This window comes from Bos indicus, chromosome 11 (assembly GCF_029378745.1).
Source record: "Bos indicus isolate NIAB-ARS_2022 breed Sahiwal x Tharparkar chromosome 11, NIAB-ARS_B.indTharparkar_mat_pri_1.0, whole genome shotgun sequence".
NCBI classification, from domain to species: domain Eukaryota; kingdom Metazoa; phylum Chordata; class Mammalia; order Artiodactyla; family Bovidae; genus Bos; species Bos indicus.
The window spans coordinates 79,978,984-79,998,816 of NC_091770.1; the positions used below are offsets into that span (position 1 = coordinate 79,978,984).

The 19,833-nt window shown below is 39.3% G+C and overlaps 1 protein-coding gene across 1 annotated transcript; it reads left to right on the forward strand.

The window, feature by feature from the left end:
• The first annotated feature begins 481 nt into the window (after window positions 1-481).
• RDH14 (retinol dehydrogenase 14) lies at window positions 482-5,453 on the forward strand. The gene is made up of 2 exons (XM_019970664.2): window positions 482-981; window positions 4,404-5,453. Exons 1-2 carry the CDS (start codon window positions 589-591, stop codon window positions 5,019-5,021), a joined length of 1,011 nt encoding a protein of 336 aa, XP_019826223.2. The 5' UTR covers window positions 482-588; the 3' UTR covers window positions 5,022-5,453.
• Window positions 5,454-19,833: the final 14,380 nt, after the last annotated feature.

Consider the following 19,833-nt stretch of genomic DNA (forward strand, 5'->3'; position numbering starts at 1 on the left):
CGAAGTCTGAGAACCGCAGATCTATTCTGTTTCTAACTGATTCATGCTGCTTAAGTTCTTAGCATCAGCTATGGGGGTCGGGGGGTGGGAAGCGTTTCCTCAGACTTCAGTTCCACAGGGACCATCCTCCAGAGAATGAAGGTAAACTGAACTGAGGGTTAACAAGTCCCAGGTGTCCTAAACGGAAAACACAGTAAACTAGCCCTAAATTGTGGGATTTGTAAAGCAGCCTAAAAAGAGATTCGTAAGTTCAAAGTAGTCATTAGGCATCCCACAGGCAAGGCCACCACCACTCTGGGATTTCCGTGGGCAGTGGCCTCAGGAGCCTGAAAATCTAAGGACCTGAGGTCATCCTCCTCTAGCGATGGGAGCCCATTCCACCGAGGCACCACAAACGCCGGACTCTCTTAGCCAATCAGGTGCCCTCGGAAAGGAGACTACAAGTCCCAGCATGCCCCACGCCGCCTTCAGGAGACGACGAACCGCGTGCCCAGTGTCCTTTGCGTACAGGTGGCCGGCTTTGGACCTGGCAAGCCGCGACCCCGGAAGTCCCGCGCAGGGGCCGGTGGGCCCTGGGCCCCGGTGGCTATGGCAGTGGGTACCGCGGCAGCGTTACTGGCTGCACTAGGTGGGATCCTGTGGCTAGCCGCCCGGCGGTTTGTGGGATCCAGCGTCCAGCGGCTGCACCAAGGCAGGGACTCCGGCCTCATGCGCGGGAAGACCGTGCTGATCACGGGGGCGAACAGCGGCCTGGGCCGCGCCACAGCGGCCGAGCTGCTGCGCCTGGGGGCTCGAGTGATCATGGGCTGCCGGGACCGCGAGCGCGCCGAGGAGGCGGCGGGCCAGCTCCGTCGCGAGGTCTGCCCGGCGGGAGGCCCCGACTCGGGGCCCAACTCCGGCGGTGCCGGCGAGCTCGTCGTCAAGGAGTTGGACCTCGCCTCGCTGAGCTCCGTGCGCTCCTTCTGTCAGGAGATGCTCCAGGTGTGGGGCTTGGGGCACCTTCTGGAGATCCGCGACCGGCTATTGTGGGGGGTCTCGACGGCCAGGGCGGGGCCTGGAGGGCCGTGGGTTGAACGAGGAAAGGACCGCCCACAGTCGAGGGGGTGTGACCTTGGGAATGACCGAGGCCAGGGGTAGAAATGATCGAGTGATGGAGGCGGCTGGGGAATTGAAAGCTGGAAAAATTGGTAGGGCAGTCTTCTGTCTTCCAAAAATGTTGAGGGGGAAAAAAAGTGGACCCAAGAGGAAAATAAGTGAATTTCTGAACATTTCCTCTTGCCATGTGAGGACAGCCCAGGAGGAGACACGCCAGTTCTCTGAATTGTTTTTTTCCTGTGTCCCAAGTGACTCTTCTGCACTAAGCCATCTCTCAAAGAGCCTGAGAGCAGATAGGGGAGGTTGCTCGCCAGGGACTTTGGAGCAAGTCTTTTTTTTTTTTTTAATTTTCCCCTGCTGGAGTAGGAAGTTGCTCTCTGCCACCAGTGAATTCTTGAGTAGTATCCTTAGCGGGGACTCTGGCATAATTTCCAAATAGACTGGAGCTTGGAACACCAGTGGTCATGTGCTCTAAATAGGGACCGAAATAAAAATATCATACCTAGTATTTATTGAAAATGCCTGTGTGCCAGGAGCTGTTCTAAGCATTTCAGATATATATATATATATATATATATATATATATATATATATATACACATATACATACACATACACACACACTTCTAATTTTTAATGAAATTAAAGTGACTTTGGCTGCTATTGTCATCTGGTCCTCACTGTGACCCTGCGAAGTAGGCATTACTATCCCCATTTTGCATCGTAAGGCTACTAAGGCATAGGTAGGCTAAGTAATTGGCCCAGGATCTCTCTAAAGCCCTTGCTTTTAACCCCTGTACTTCTCTTCTGTGTGCCAGTGAGGTAGAGGATTTCTTTGTATAGATAGTAAATATTACACTGAAATGGATGTCCTCTGCTGAATTTGTGATAGAAGGGTTTCCTGCAGAGGTGACTTGCCAGAGGTCTTCAGAAGAGTGATGTCTAAAATTACCTGGCATAAAAAAAAAGAGCCCATATGAAAAGAAGTCTCCTGGGTCTAGAACAGAAGCTTCATACAGTTCTAATTTTTTCATGATGCCCTTGGGTCAAAACAAAAACTTAGTTTATTCATTAAGTAACTAGGTCCAAACAACCTATTAATTATTTCTGTAACAACAGCTGTTTGGAAAAAAAATATATACATAGCTGAAAGAAAAGATACTTTTATTTCATTTTTTAATAACCATAATTATCATAACCATACGTATACTATTGGGAAATGTGCATCTGTTCACTGTACCAGCTTGTCGGAATCAGATTGGATTTTGCCACCCTCATTTCTGTTCTCTGCTGGTTTTTAACATCGTACTTGCATTTATTACAACTGCTAAACACTCACCTTTGCAAAGATAGGACATCATCAGAAGGAATATAGAATATATTATATTGAATATATCCAATATAAAATGTTGAAGCTGTGCGCCACTTGGAGACTGTAGTTGAGATGTTGAGCAACATATTGTTTTGTTTGCCTTGAAATTTGAAAACACTCCAGATCATCCTGAGAGTTCCTTGTGACTCTTAGGGTTCCTTAATGCACAGTTGGGGAGCTGTTACAGATCTAAAGAGGTGTGTTTCATTTTGTTTTTAGGACTAGTATTACATTATCAAGTAAAACAGGTTTAGAAAATAAGAAGTAATAGTTTATAAGAGATGTTGGAAGGATCAAAAACGGACCTTCCTATTCATTAAAGATGTAGATGGGGCAGCAGTGTATACTTATTCCTTGATACTATGGTTTTTTATTACTTTGAAAAGTAAAGGCACTTGACAAACCAATTAAAAGTTAAGGAAATAAACAGATAACAAAGTTGTTGTCATTCCTGCTAAGTATGTATTAAGTTCCTTCCTGGCTCTGAAGTTCAGTAGTTCAGTGACTGTAATCAGAATTCAAAAAAAAGGAAGTGTAAATTTCCCACAAGTTGGTATTCTTGGTATTTATCTCATTTATCTTCTAGAACTTAAAAAACAGTAAATGATAAAGTCTTAAAATACACAAGCCCAGCAAAGAATGATGGCTTAGAAATGATTAATACAGGAAACTCTTCCAAAGGATTACTGAAAAGAACACTCCTTTCTTTCCCCCACGGGTGAACTTTTGCCTTCTTTTTGAAGTCGACTATTGGAAAAGCAAAAGGTGCTGAGACAGACAGAATGAGAAATAGTTAATCCTCTGACAGGTAGGCTCTGATAACAGTTGTGAAATTTAACACATTTTTCTTTTCATTTATGTTTGGCAAAAGGACCAGTAATATTTGAAATTTGACCTCAGATTTATATAGTTGTGGGTCATCACTGTGTCTTTACACCTGGAACACGTATGTTTTTTTTTTTTTCCTCTGCCTATCAAAAGAGACAGAGGAACCAGGAAAGGATGAGGGAAAGCCACCTTACATTAAGTAAGGAATGAAAAGACTTCCCTTTTGACAGTCTAAATTTTAGGACTTTAATCTGGAGGGATGCAGAAGGATATGATCAAACTGCAGAACTCTAACTGTATAGATCTCCTAAGTTGGGGACCCTTTGAAGCTTGAAAGCTTTTCATATAGGAAAAAAGAACTGTGAATTCTAAAATCATAATAGAGGTCAAATGTGCTTGTTGGGTCTACCTCCTGTTAGTTTCCTTTTCTGTTATTGTGAGACTTGGTATATCTGATTCATGGTGGTGTTTCTGGTGTTTGTATAACTGTGATTTTTGTCTTAATGTTCTTTGATTTATTCATGATGTTCTCTCCAGTCTTAATTTGTATCCCTGATGCTCTCTATTTCTTGGCCCAGTTGTAAGGAAACAACTTGAAGTTGCTCCATCTGCATGGTGCCTTTTACCTTTAGAAAACCAGAGTAAAGCAATCCTGACTTACCCCTGGGAGTGAACAGTGCTGACCTGTCTTCTGCTGTAGTTCCACTCTTGAGCTCACATTGGTTGTCTCACTTTGGTTTAAAAATCTCAATTAGAAAAGCAGTCTAGCTTACCAGTTAAGAATAGGGCCACTGTGTCAATCTCATCTTCAGATTTTTGTTTGCCACTGAGGAACCCTGTAATACCGGACATATCACCTAACTTTAGTGCTTTCGTTTGGTTATAGAATTGTTAAGAGTAGATGATGATAACATGAAAAGCACAAGTCAGGCACCTCATAAGCATTCAAGTTGTCATCGTCTTTTTTTCTCTCAGTTGTTGAAAACTCATAGAGGCATTTTTTAGAATTTTAGTAGTTTGTGGGAATTTTTCTTTTTTTTAAATTTCATTTTAGGCACGTTTAAGGCCTGTGTTCCTAATTCTGCCGTTCTCTTTTTGCCATTTGAAGGAAGAGCCTAGACTGGATGTGTTGATCAATAATGCTGGGGTCTTCCAGTGCCCTTATATGAAGACTGAAGATGGATTTGAGATGCAGTTTGGCGTGAACCATCTGGGACACTTCCTACTCACCAACCTTCTCCTTGGACTCCTCAAAAGTTCAGCTCCCAGCAGAATTGTGGTCGTTTCCTCTAAACTTTACAAATATGGAGACATCAACTTTGAAGACTTGAACAGTGAACAGAGCTATAATAAAAGCTTCTGTTACAGTCGGAGCAAACTGGCTAACATTCTTTTTACCAGAGAACTAGCCCGCCGCTTAGAAGGCACCAGCGTCACTGTGAATGTGTTACACCCTGGCGTAGTGCGGACTAACCTCGGGAGGCACATACACATCCCACTGTTAGTCAGACCACTTTTCAATTTAGTGTCATGGGCTTTCTTCAAAACTCCAGAAGAGGGGGCCCAGACTGCAGTTTATTTGGCCTCTTCACCTGAGGTCGAAGGTGTTTCAGGGAGGTACTTTGGGGACTGTAAAGAAGAAGAACTGTTGCCCAAAGCTATGGATGAGTCTGTGGCGAGAAAACTTTGGGATATCAGTGAAGTGATGGTTGGCATATTAAAATAGGGACAAGGAATGGATGAGAGCTGTTTGGAAAACCGGATAGCAGCCCTGTCTTTAGTCAGGAATGGTGTGTCTTGGATCCTTGCTGCTTGAAAATACAATTTTGGTTTTACAATAGTACTGCTAAGAGGTTCATAGAGGTATTTTTAAGTTACTAAGAAGTTATTATTTGGAGAGCATAAAATTTCCCAAAAGATGTTTTAAATATATATAATAAGCATATCAATAATTATGAGTGATATGTTTATGCATGGATTACAAATATTGAAGAATTTAATGACTTGAAATAGATACCTTGAGAAGTTTTTCACATACCTGTGAGTTTTACGGTATATTTAGTGTTAAATATTTTAATGATGATACTGGCTTTTGTGGGGAATAATATGCCTGGTGTGAATGCACAATTCTTACTTGGAATAAATTTATTGATACAGATTCTTAATTGTGTTTTTCTTTAGAAGCTTCACTGAAGTTAGTCCTTTATCATATCACTAGCCTCTACTGATGGTATGGCCAGTGTATTTTCTTCCCACACATTTTGTGCACTGCTTTAAGAAGTAATATTTCTAAAATATTAAAATTTGAAGTATTATTTCTAAAATTTGAAGTATTATTCAAATATAGAAGCTGTGTGGGTAAACCAGATTATAGCAATGCTTTGAGAATGGAGTTCTCAAAGGCTTTTCCTGAAAGAAATTTGTGGAATTCAGTAGTTTATAAGCAATTTCCAGTTAAACTTTTTAATATACTTTTGAGACTCTCCCTCAACTGGCCACAGGCTTACCTTGTACTCTTCACTCAGTGCTGTCCAGTCGAATTTTCTGAAGTGAGGAAATAATTCTGTCTGCACTGTCCAACATGACAGACTCTAGACACATGCACTTACTGAGTACTTGAAATTTAACTAGCAATTTAGTACACTAATTATTTGTTCACAACTCCAATTAGGCAGTTGGGATAGGAGTTATCCAAGGAAATATATTCTTACTAGATTTATTTCCTCAAGAACCAAGTATTGTACCTGATACACAGTACATATTGAATAATGAATTATGTATGAATAAATATTAAAATTAAGTAGGAATATTATAGGCATCAAAAATAATTTTAACTTTGTTTTAACCATCTCATAATATTGGCAAAGTGAATTATGACAGTGAAGAATAGACTGAACTACACAGAATTTAATGACCATTTTGACCAGGAGCAGTCCTGTCCGTAATATCTGGTTACCAGTATCAGTTCTTTTTAAGAAAGGCAGCATCTTGGCAGATGGTATGGAAGATCTGTTTCCTCTTAGGGCACTGGGTGGTGAATATGAGGAGCACTGAGTGTTTGTATTATCACAGGTGTGTCTTTGCAGGTGTCATTATAGCTGCATCGTGTTCTTTGAAAAGTATTTTTAAAAAATAATCCTAAAAAAGACCTGCTGAATTTAGAAATACGGGCAGGAAATACATCAGAATGCAACCTGGAAAAATGGAAGCTAATAAATCTGTCCTACACCTTGACTTCATTAAAAAGGAACCTTTTTTTTTTTTTTTTTCATTTAATACCATCTTTTCTGGCTGTATTTTGATACCTGATGCTTTTCAGGGGATTTGGGACTTTTTTGTAAGAGTTGAGCCTTTCAGAGTTCTTATTTGTGGCACCATAATAAAATTGGATATATTAACTTATCATGGAAAACTAGAAACTTGTCTGGAAACACCAACTATTCAGGTCAAATGAGCTGCCATTTGGAAGATGTCCTTCCCACTTGGTGTTCAGTGGACTCAAGGACTAATCACTATAGTAGAACTAGTTAGATTTTGAAGATTATTTAAACCTTTTGCTTTCCTTTCCCCTTTCTGCTGACTTATTTCTATTTCACTGGACAAGGAAATAAGAAAAAGGCAGTTTTGTTACTGTGATACTCTTAGCAAATTGTTGTTGAGATAAGCATGTAACATGCCATACAATGGAATAATTGATTTGGAAACCCATTGGTTATTGACTTAATCTTTTGAAATGTTGATGTCTGTTTCAAGCAGGTTATTCTGAAAAGGTGAGACTTCTGGGTCTTCTGCCTCAACTTTGCTCAGAGTAACTATTTTATATAGTGGGATTCTAAGTAGTATTTAATTAGGACAGTGACCCCACTACTTAAATATACCACGACATTGGGTTTAATGAACAATTCTGTGACCTTGCCAAGTTACTTAACCTCAGAGAGGTTAAGTAACCATCTCTTCTGTTTCCTTGGCTCTGTCACTGAGACATGAATGCCTATTTTGGAGGATTGTTCAGTGAAGAAACCAACAGATTAAAGAGTTTAACAAAATGCCTGCCACATGTTCATTTCCTCTTCCCAACGTACCTTAGGTGTTAATCAGTTCAGTTCAGTCGCTCAGTTGGGTCTAACGCTGCGACCCCATGGACTGCAGCACGCCAGGCTCCCGATTCATCACCAACTCCTGGAGCTTGTTCAAACTCATGTCCATCAAGTTGGTGATGCCATCCAACCATCTCATCCTCTGTCGTCCCCATACTGTTAATAGTAATTAGTTGAGTATGCATAATGGGAAAAAAAAAAACCCCTCTAAATCAAGAGTCAGTGAACTTTTTTTTTAAAGGCTAGATTGGGTACTTCCCTGGTAGTCCAATGGATACGATTCCACACTCCCAATGTAAGGGTCCCGGGTTTGATCCTTGGTTGGGTAATTAAGAGGCCACATACTGCAACTCAGCCCACACACAGCAACTAGAGAAGACCAAGCTGCAAAAAAGACTAAGCACAGTTAACATAAATAATTTTAAAACATAATTTAAAACAATTTTTTAAATAAGGCTAGATTGTAAATACTTAAGGTTATTAAGCCACAGGTATATATTCTTTTTCTGCTACATATTCTTTTTTTGACAACCCTTAAAAAATATAAAAACATTCTTGGATCACTCAGGCCATACTGTTGTACTTATGCAGCATCCGAATATATTCTTTTTGTTTTTAAGACACGGTGTAAGGCAGCAGCTCTCAAGTACACTGTTACTCCTATTTCTTAGTAAGGCTCATGTTGTTTCTCTTAATCATTCTCATCTCATTGGACTGTTTGCTTGCAGACCCAGGAAGTGGAGAGAGTATATTTTTCAAATCTCTCTGCAGCTCCAGATTCTGGTGTGAAGAATAGCGGTATCTGCCTTCAGCTCCCTCTCTCACAAACCTGCTGGGCCTGGCCTGAGATCTAAGAGAACCTGTATTTAAATATTTAATTGATTCCAAATGTGCTAAGGAACACTGCAGTAAAGACATGTTCCTAATCACTCTTCAGGAGCTTGGCCCCACAGAAGGAGCTTCACATGTTTCCCAAAGCTTCCCTGGACAGCAGGGAGTTAAGTTAGTTACAGGTTAACATGGAGGAATAGAGAGTATTCCTAAGGGAAAGTTAGAGGGAGCGCTCAGTTATACAAAGAAAGAGTTTTTGCTACGCTAGATATTTAATCAAAGTACAGTAGAAGCACTCTTAGCCAGTGATCATCTCTAACAGACTGGCTATAATAACCAGTTCTCTGATCTTTTTGTAAAACATGGTGACTGAGGCCCACAGCATGGGGATCCACTAGGTTGGCAGGCTCCCTCTAGCATGTCACTGGCACTTCTGCCCTCACCTGTTCTGTGATACATTTAGGAAGGGTAAGTTCTGTACCATTCATTTTGTTTAATAAATATTTATTGAATACCTAGAATGTGTCAGGCATTATTCTAAGGCTCGGGGGACCTAGGAGGCAGCGAAGGAAACCAAACCAAACCTACACGTGTATGTTAACTATGCCTTTTATTAATCACACTAGAAGTTATTAATCATAATGCAAACTGATGAAATATAAATACAAAGAGAAAATGAAATTTTATGAAAAGAAAGCTGAGTGCTTTGTAAAAGCTAAATGAAGGTGAATCAATAGAAACTTACTGTTGGATAAAGTCTCAGAACAACTGTCAAATACTTAAAAATAAATATTACAAAAATCTAAAAGTTGTCCATATTCAGTCTTTGCAAGTGGCTTAAACTTTCACTCCATTCTAGAGACACAAAATCTGGAAATCATAGACTACCCTATTTATGTGAATATTAGAAGATAGAATTCTAAGTGAGCTCATACTCAGAAAAATAGTGAAGACAAACCCTTAGCTTTATATCAGAAGTTGGAAATGAATGAACATGTTAAATGTTTTTATTTCAAATAATAATGTTGCAGTGTATATTATTCATTTTTACAATTGCCTTCTTTAGTCGACTTTTCATGTGACACACCAAGTTCAAATAAGAAGGCTTCTATTGTATAAAATAAAGCTATCACTGACATATAAGAAAAATTTCAGTTTGGAGGAACTGGTTATGAATGTATCTGTATCATATTTTCCCAAAGCCTTCTAATCTAAATTTGGGAATATCTTTTATTTTTTAATGTCCCAATATATTTATTTGATATATTTGGTCCTAAATGTTTTTTGTAGCCTCAGTCCTGGGTGTTCATTGGTAGGACTGATTTTGAAGCTGAAACTACAATACTTTGGCCACCTGATGCAAAGAGTTGACTCATTTGAAAAGACCCTGATTCTGGGAAAGATTGAGAGCAGGAGGAAAAGGGGATGACAGAGGATGAGATGGTTGGATGGCATCACCAGCTCAATGGACATGGGTTTGGGTGGACTCTGGGAGCTGGTGATGGACAGGGAGGCCTGGCGTGCTGCGGTTCATGGGATCGCAAAGAGTCGGATACGACTGAGTGACTGAACTGAAGACATATTTTCATCATCAACTGTTTGCTTCTCTCTCTCATTTAAAGCTCCTACAGATTGCATTAAACCAATAAATTCTTGAACACTTTTAATAGAATTATTTTTTCAGTATATCATTGTATCTTCAGAAGTTGCCGTGTCGCACATGATGTAATCACAGCTTGATCTGTCTTAAGTTGCAGGTCTTAAAATCTGTTTTCAAGCTTCCTTTGTAAATTCTAACTTAAAAAAATACTTGAACTTTTGTTTTCCTTCCTGTTTTTGTTTTTTGTATAGCCCATAGATTGAATAGTTATCCAGTCATCAGCAGAAAGACTAAATCCTAATGGCATCTTTTTTGCTACTAAGGGAGCAGTAATGAGTGAGTAAATAGAAGTTTCAGTTGTAAATATATTCAAAACACTTTTATCTGTGCAGACCTACACACAGTGTTGCCATTTTATGTATATCTAGGAGTTGTATACATGCTTTGAGGAATGCTGAACAGGGATATATGTGTGTGTATACACACACACACACACACACACACACACATATACACACGCAATCATTATTAGTTCAGTGAAAAAAGCCAAGTGAGTTTCTGCCACCAACCCATGAAAGCACAGGAAATGGCTTTGTGTAGTAGGTGTTCGAGTCTAAGCATTCTGTTGACAGAAGCAGGTTCTACCCAGGGATTTTGTGTTAATATAATCAAACACTTCAGAGCTGCAGCCTAGCAAGCTCAAGTCCACCAACCTCAGAGTTTATCTTTAGCTCATCTGGAAGAGTTTATTTTAAACATGGAACATTGTTTGCTGCTGTTGAAATGAAAGTGAGAGAGTTACAAGCTTTCTTCCACTGCCATCTGGCAGATTTACTGATGGATCGGGTTCTTTAATCCATGTAGCCCCGTGTGTGGGAGCTATTGTCTCCGTGCTGATCACTGCAGCTGGCTTGGCTGAACTTTCAAAAGCTCACACAAAGCTATCACGAGCCATCCTATAGATAAATGAAGCTGAGGGTGTTGCAAAAGTCACTGTGTATTTTCCCTTTTTCTCTGAGCACGCATTTTTTGCTCTATAATTTCCTGTGAACTGGAAAAGAAGATAACTGTATTTTGAAAAAATAATGGAAGCTATAAAAAAGCGACTATACTTAAATTAGAAAATTATGGCAAAGTAGAAAGGAAAGGAACAGCAGAATTGGGATCTGTATCTCATTATATTGAAGGGAAAGATTGAAGGCAGAAAGAGAAGAGGGCGACAGAGGATGAGATGGTTGGATGGCATCACTGATTCAACGGACATGAACTTGGGCAAACTCCAGGAGATGGTGAGGGACACGGAAGCCTGGCATGCCGCAGTCCATGGGGTCACAAAAACTTGGACATGACTTGGCAACTGAACAACAACAATATCTCGTTAAAGTAAATGTTGCAAAAAATCAAATGAGAGTATTTTTTCCAATAAGAATTTATCTATTTTTCCTCTTTATGTGTGCTATGGGGTCGTTCAATGATACACACATTACATAGTTAATCATTAGTTGTAGCCTCCATTGGAATGAAACTATATAGGATCTCACATAGGACATCACACTAAGTATAACTTGCAACTAACTCCAGGGGCTTGTACAATCTATTTCTGCTTTATTGACTATGCCAAAGCCTTTGACTGTGTGGATCACAACAAACTGTGGAAAATTCTGAAAGAGATGGGCATACCAGACCACCTGACCTGCCTCTTGAGAAACGTGTATGCAGGTCAGGAAGCAACAGTTAGAACTGGACATGGAACAACAGACTGGTTCCAAATAGGAAAAGGAGTACATCAAGGCTGTATATTGTCACCCTGCTTATTTAACTTATATGCAGACTACATCATGAGAAACGCTGGGCTGGAAGAAGCACAAGCTGGAATCACGATTGCCAGGAGAAGTATCAATAACCTCAGATATGCAGATGACACCACCCTTATGGCAGAAAGTGAAGAGGAACTAAAGAGCCTCTTGATGAAAGTGAAAGAGGAGAGTGAAAAAGTTGGCTTAAAGCTCAACATTCAGAAAACTAAGATCATGGCATCCGGTCCCATCACTTCATGGGAAATAGATGGGGAAACAATGGAAACAGTGTCAGACTTTATTTTGGGGGGCTCCAAAATCACTGCAGATGGTGATTGCAGCCATGAAATTAAAATACGCTTACTCCTTGGAAGGAAAGTTATGACCAAGCTAGACAGCATATTAAAAAGCAGAGACATTACTTTGCCAACAAAGGTCTGTCTACTCAAGGCTATGGTTTTTCCAGTGGTCATGTATGGATTTGAGAGTTGGACTACAAAGAAAGATGAGCATCAAAGAATTGATGCTTTTGAACTGTGGTGTTGGAGAAGACTCTTGAGAGTCCCTTGGACTGTGAGGAGATCCAACTAATCCATCCTAAAGGAGATCAGCAGTGGGTGTTCATTGGAAGGACTGATGCTGAGGCTGAAACTCTGATACTTGGCCACCTGATGCAAAGACCTGACTCACTGGAAAAGACATTGATGCTTGGAAAGATTGAGGGCAGGAGGAGAAGGGGACGCCAGAGGATGAGGTGGTTGGATGGCATCATCAACTCAATGGACATGGGTTTGGGTGGACTCCGGGAGTTGGTGATGGACAGGGAGGCCTGGCGTGCTGCCTTTCATGGGGTCACAAAGAGTCGGACATGACTGAGTGACTGAACTGAAGTGAACTCCAGTGGACAACTTCAATCTTACCCACAAATGCATATACACACATCAAGCGATCACCTGTGAGCAGTAGGCTATGTGAAAGATAGGCTAATTCCAATAGAACATGTTAAATTTATGGAAACATAAGATGAACAGAACCAAAAACATTCTGGATGTGGCCAATTGCATTTCAATTTTCTTTGCCACCTACATCTGGAGCATGCTTTTTAGCTTGCATAGACTGCAGAGTTGTAACACAGTAAACAAAAAAACATACATTGTCTATGTTCTGGATGAAAATCTGTTTCCAGCAAGAAGATACCCCTAGAGTGACATTTGAAGAGATAATTAAAAAGAAATACTTCTTCCTGGTGTTTTTGGCTATTTTCTGCTGGCAAGAAAGGCTATGGGTACAGAGTAATTTCTTTTTGTCTAGTTTGGTAGGGGGTTTTGGTTGTTTTTCTAAATTTTATTTTTTTGATAGAAAGAGGCAATTGGGATAGACCTCATAATTCTGTCCATTCACTTCTTAATGGTTATTGAGAGGGGGCTGCCATTGCGGTGGGCTCCTGATCCCAGATTCTTGATCCCAACTATTAGGTGTGGTGCTGCCAGTTGTGACTCAGTATTTCCATGGGCACCCTCCAGATTCCCACTTGCAGGTCAGTACTGTTGTGTTTCTGGAGTCATTCCTGGGACTATAACCTATCCTACTTTTTCAGCGCTTCCCATTATTCTCTAGGCACCTAGTGTACTATAATCTATCTCTTCCTCCTTAAACTATCTGGGATAGATTTTGTTTTCTATAGAGAAAACAGACCACTGGAATTACTGACTAGAGAGAAGAAACATAAATTTGTAAATAAAAATCACCTTGCAAATGAGCAAGTGAAAACATGAAGAAATTGAATATTACAGCTTGAAAGAGAGGGGGCTGATGATGAGAGGCAGCCAACATGGCAAGTCTTTGGGAATATCAGTATACAATGTTTGGGTCTTAGCAGCTTCAGATATTTGAATTTGTCCAAATTCCCATTGATAACAAAAAACCATAAAAGGAGAGGGAAGTCTCTTTCCTTTGGGTAGCATTTTTACCCAAGTAAAGAAATTCACTTGGGGAATGAAATCAGAATCTTGATTTGTTATTATAGAACCAGAGGAAGTTAATTCTGAGGTGGCGTGTTTGATGACATTAGCAGTGATACCTGCGTAAGTAGGGGAGGGGGGTTGATGCTCTGGATGGATCTGGATCTTACGTGGACCTTGTAATCCTGCGTTCTGTTGTGGCTGACTATGCTGCCTTCTGAGTGATTCTTTTTTTTTTTTTCCTTCTTTTAAATATCCGTTTATCATCTAAATATTGTTAGTCTGGCACAGGAGACATTTTGCCTCTAGTATGCCTCACAGAGAGGTAGAAAAGGGGCCAAGTGAATTAGCCATGCTCAAAGACACAGGGGTGGAGGAATATATTATTCATAGTTGGAAAGACTGGCAGTTAAGAAAATATCTGAGAATCATTTCTAATATGAGATTTCTGGTGAGTGAATTAATTTATCACAGCTGTTTTCCATTTAAGAAAAAATGTAATAAATATCAGGCTTCCTTTAGCAGGCAATTTGATTAAGATTGTAGAAAGACTTATAATGGATAATCCTACATAAGTGTTTGGGATAGTGTGAACAGATTAAAAAGACATAACTGAAACCTGGGCTACCCTAGGACTAAATATTTCTATTTATTTGTTGCAAATCAAATCAGAGAAATAAAGGTGAGAGAAGATTTGAAGTCTAGATGTCAGTTTTCAAGAACCAGAAAGAAGGGACATGTTTGAACATTCTTATTTCCTGTTAACATCTGGTACAGAGCTGTAATATACATATTACTCACAAGATATTAGGAAGGTTATTTAATTCATTAATTAATGATCTAAAACTAAGCAGTCTACCACCCTGCTGATAGCCAGGGTATATGGAGCTGACTTAACTGGCTTGGAAGATGGTGTCTTAGTTTTCCTTAGAGAGTGACTTCAATCTTCATAAGGAAAAGAAGGCCTTTCTGACTTGTGAAAGTAATGCTGGATTTTCCTACATAATCTTATGCAAAACTCATGACAAGAATGAAAACTCTAGTAAGTGTGTCACCTTTTTGACAACTGTAGTCAGTAGTAATTTGAAATTAATAGGAGGGGAGCTAGAATGTCAACAAAGAAGGCTCATAGGCTAAAAAGAGTTAATCTTGTCACAAATTGCCCTGGAAGCTTCTATAGTTTACCGCTTCTATATAGTACTGCTGTCCATTTTTTGTCTGCTGAGTCCTGTGTATTCTAGTAAGCAGCCTGCCTTCAGTTGATTAGATATGATTTTCCAAAGCCAACACAATTAATTTTGCCCTAACCAGTAGGTATTTACTCTGCCCTGTAATTAATTTTCAAATAAGTGCATCTGTATTAAAAAAAAAAAAAAGCTTCCCTGATGGCTCAGCAGTAAAGAATCTGCCTGCCAAGCAGGAGACATGGGTTTGATTCCTGGGTTGGGAAGATCCCCTGGAGAAAGAAATGACAAGCTACTCCAGTATTCTTGCCTAGGAAATCCCATGGACAGAGGAGCCTGGTGGGCTACAGTCCATGGGATTGAAAAGAGTCAGATATGACTAAACAAAAACAATTAAAAAAAAAATTAAAGAGCTTATTTTCTTTTTAAAATAATGTCACATTTTTGCTAATCCCTAAGATTTGCATCATCAATTCATAGGACAAATTAAGAGAAAGCCCTTTTCTAGAATAATAAAAACTGCTATTTATATGAGATATTTTACATATATTATCTCTGATCCTTATAACACTGGAAATAGAAGGTATTTCTATTCCTAAGCCTAGTGACTTGCCTGAAGCCTGATGGGTTCAGAATATGAACCAAAATTTTTCAGATTTTAGAGCCTCCTTCCACTATTCCAGTAGACACTTCTTTTAGTGAACTAAAATAATGTACATATTTAAACTTAAAATTTTTCTCTAAAATAAAAATGTAGATATTTAATTCTCATATTTATAACCATTATTATTCACAATTTTTCCCTTTAGTGCCTTGGTTTTCTAGAGTAGATAATTTTTTAAATAAGATTTTTTCTGCCTGTTAGGTCAAGAATGTGTTGAAAAAATTTTCATTGACTACTATATTTAGTTTCCCTGTCAACACCAGTTAATTGAAAAGGTTTCTGCATAATATCCTCAAGTGTAAATTATTTATTGAGATGGTTAAATAACCCAGTGCCCAATCCAGAGTGTTGGTTTTCTGCCAGAGGGAAATATATCATCTTTCATGGGTTTGGAGAAATTGCACAAACAATGAAGATGTCTGACTTAAATCATAATACAATGATCAAAAGAACCATATTACTGTACTTTATAGTAAATGCATCCATTTCCTTTGAAATACAACAGTTTTAACTCTCCAACATCTGTTGAGAATTCAGAGAGATTATTCATATCCTATTAGTAAAAAGCCACTAATTAAAGATTCCCAATACTTAGGATAGCTTTTCCATTATGTAACCATTAATACAACAATATTATTTTCTGTAAAATTTTCTAAATAAAATAACAAGTGATGGAGAAAAGATCTTTTGTGTGCTTCTTTTTACAAATAAAAGCAAATATTGGCTCCCAGAAACAGCAGGCTAAGCTATTTGGACCAATTCTTATTTAAGGACATCTAACAATTCTAACAAAGATGCTTATGCCTTGGAAGAAAAGTTATGACCAACCTAGATAGCATATTCAAAAGCAGAGACATTACTTTGCCAACAAAGGTAAGTCTAGTCAAGGCTATGGTTTTTCCAGTGGTCATGTATGGATGTAACAGTTGGACTGTGAAGAAAGCTGAGCACCAAAGAATTGATGCTTTTGAACTGTGGTTTTGGAGAAGACTCTTGAGAGTCCCTTGGACTGCAAGGAGATCCAACCAGTGCATTCTGAAGGAGATCAGCCCTGGGATTTCTTTGGAAGGAATGATGCTAAAGCTGAAACTCCAGTACTTTGGCCACCTCATGCGATGAGTTGACTCATTGGAAAAGACTCTGATGCTGGGAGGGATTGGGGGCAGGAAGAGAAGGGGACGCCAGAGGATGAGATGGCTGGATGGCATCACTGACTCGATGGATGTGAGTCTGAGTGAACTCCAGGAGTTGGTGATGGACAGGGAGGTCTAGCGTGCTGCGATTCATGGGGTCCCAAAGAGTCGGACACGACTGAGTGACTGAAATGAACTGAACTGAACAATTCTTATGAAAATAGGAAAAAAATAAATTTTCTTAAAAGCATCAAAATGCTGACAAATTAGTGGAAATTCTTGTTCAAAATTGTACAGACTTAGGACTTCTCTGATGGTCCAGTAGTTGAGACTTCGCCTTCCAATGCAGGAGGTATAGGTTTGATCCCTGGTCAGGGAGCAAAGATCCCACCTGCCTCGTGGCCAAAAAACCAAAACACAAATCAGAAGCAATATTGTAAAAAAATTCAATAAAGACTATCAGTGATCCACATCATCAAACCTGAAGGTAAGAATCCTATAAGTTAAGCAAGAAGGCAAAATTACTTTGACACAAAGAACATTTGTCTCCCTGGAAGAAATAATGAGTGTGAAGATTTTTTGACTACCTAGAAACCAATAAGCTGAAGATGGATAGATGTGAAAGCCTGAACAAAATCTGGGATTGATGGTCATCCACACAAATTCACAATTATCTGAGATTATGATCTACTACACACTCAAAGTAAGGGTGAGCGAGGGTTTACCTTATATTATACTTCCAACTGTTGGATGGAACACGGGAGTTGTCTTAACACTGAGAAGAATAAGGAACATATAAAACAAGAGAAAACCTACCCTTCAAGGCTTTAACAAATGCCTGGCCCCCATGAATGAGTTAAAACTGATTTCACCGGGACAATACAAAAAAAAGCTCAAATCATTGGATTGGTCTAAAGTTGTTATGCATGCATCCTATGTTGCTGCTGCTGCTGCTGCTAAGTCGCTTCAGTCGTGTCCGACTCTGTGCGACCCCATAGACGGCAGCCCACTAGGCTCCCCCATCACTGGGATTCTCCAGGCAAGAATACTGGAGTGGGTTGCCATTTCCTTCTCCAATGCATGAAAGTGAAAAGTGAAAGTGAAGTCGCTCAGTCGTGTCTGACTCTTAGCGACCCCATGGACTGCAGCCTATCAGGCTTCTCCCTCCATGGGATTTTCCAGGCAAGAGTACTGGAGTGGGATGCCATTGCTTTCTCCGCATCCTAAGTTAGGGACTAGTAAATACAACACACACACAATGCCTTAGATGACCAGCATGAAAAAAGAACTTTAAATCCTCTTTAGAAGAATGTACCTTCATGAAAGGGCTTGGACAACCTCCATAAATAATTTGTATAAGGACAATGATTAGCACTAAGCTTGCAAGTGCAGATACCATGAACTGGAGTTGCAGCACCGACCCCAAGATTTCATATATGGGAATTATCAGACTTAGATGATAAAAACCACTATACTTACTGCCTATTAAAGAAATAAAGATGGGTTTGAAAATTTCAGCAGGAAACACAAAAATATAGAATGATATGGAACTTTGACTTCTAGAAATGAAAGTTACTATGTGAAAAATGAAAGTGTTAGTCCATTAGTTGTGTCCAACTCTGTGACTCCATGGACTGTAACCCACCAGGTTTCTCTATCCATGGAATTTTTCAGGCAAGAATACTGGAGTGCATAGTTATTCCCTTCTCCAGAGGATCTTCCAGACTCATGGATCAAACCCCAGTATCCCCAACTGCAGGCAGATTCTTTACCATCTGAGCCACCAGGGATGTTATAACTGAAATTAAAAGCTCAGAGTGTAAATCTGGCTGCAGATTGAACCTGACAGAATAGAGAAATAATGTCAGTAACTAAACATAATTGGGAAACTCATATGCTTAGAAATCAAGAAATATACTTCCAGGTTAATGATGGATCAAATAAGAAATCAAAATAGAAATTTTAAAATATTGTTAGAAAATGATAATAAAATAATAGCCTATGTTAGAAATAGAGAATAATTGGAAATCAATCAGTTACACATTCACTTCCAGAAGTTAAAAAGAGTACCAGAGATATTAATTCAAAGAAAGTAAAAAAATTAAACAAATAAGGAATCTATAACAGCAAATTTTAATGAAATAGAAAGCAAACATATAATAGAAAGGATCAATGATACTAATTATTTGAGAAGATTTATAAAACTGGCCTGCTTGTAGAAAAGACATAAAATAAACAAATAAACAGTATCATTCACTTGGCTTAAGCTTATTACCTGTGTTCAGTTATAAAGTAAAAAAGAAAAGAAAAAGAAACTATTTTAAACAAACAACGTACTAAAAATATTATTTCTAAGATTGCACCAAACAAGTAAGGTCCAATTAAGGATTATGTGGTAGCTGATAATTAGCTGAGACCAGCCTTTTCTTATTATGCATCTATAAATTTATGATGCTTGTTCAATTTAAATATAACTTTCACATACATCTAAGAAGCATATTATATATGAACACAGGACAACAGGCAGGCAGGCAGGGGAACAGTCTCAGGCTTCCATGATTTGTCATCCTTCACCGCCCCTAAGCATCTAGGCCTTTTTCTCAGCAGATTGCTATGAGTCTCTGTGAACCTGATCTACTAAATCAGGGGTCCCAACCTCTAGGCCTCAGACAGTACCTCCTGTCAGATCAGGGGCAGCATTAGATTAGAAATAAAGTACACAATAAATGTAATGCGTTTGAGACATCCTGAAACCATCCCTCTGCCCCTGGTCCAAGGAAAAGCTGTCTTCCATGAAACTGGTCCCTGGTGCCCAAAAGGTTGGGGATCACTGCACTAAATCTTGAAGTCAGCTCTACCTCCTTCCCAGTTATTTTTATCTTTTTAAAGCTCTCATAGACCCAGGTGAATGATTATCTACTGGTAAAACTTCACAAACTATACATTAAAGTAGAAAGGTGGGTGGCCTCTCGTCAATCCCACCTTTCTGCCCTTGAATCCCAGTTACCAGGAGTGCGGTAGGGGGCAGGGGACGGATTTTGGAAGCATACGTTTCCAGCCTCTTCTGAATAATGGGAAACCTTTTTCAACAGATCACCAACATCTTAAAGGGTTTCCAGAACTGCATGATACCCCTGGAATTAAATAAATTACACGTGCGGTTATAAGAAAGTTAAGTACTTCTGTATCCACATCATTAGTCATCGAAATTCTTGTCGGGAGTAACAGCCCAGCCCCACAGGTCAGCCACTTCACGTTTCCTTAGCACTTCC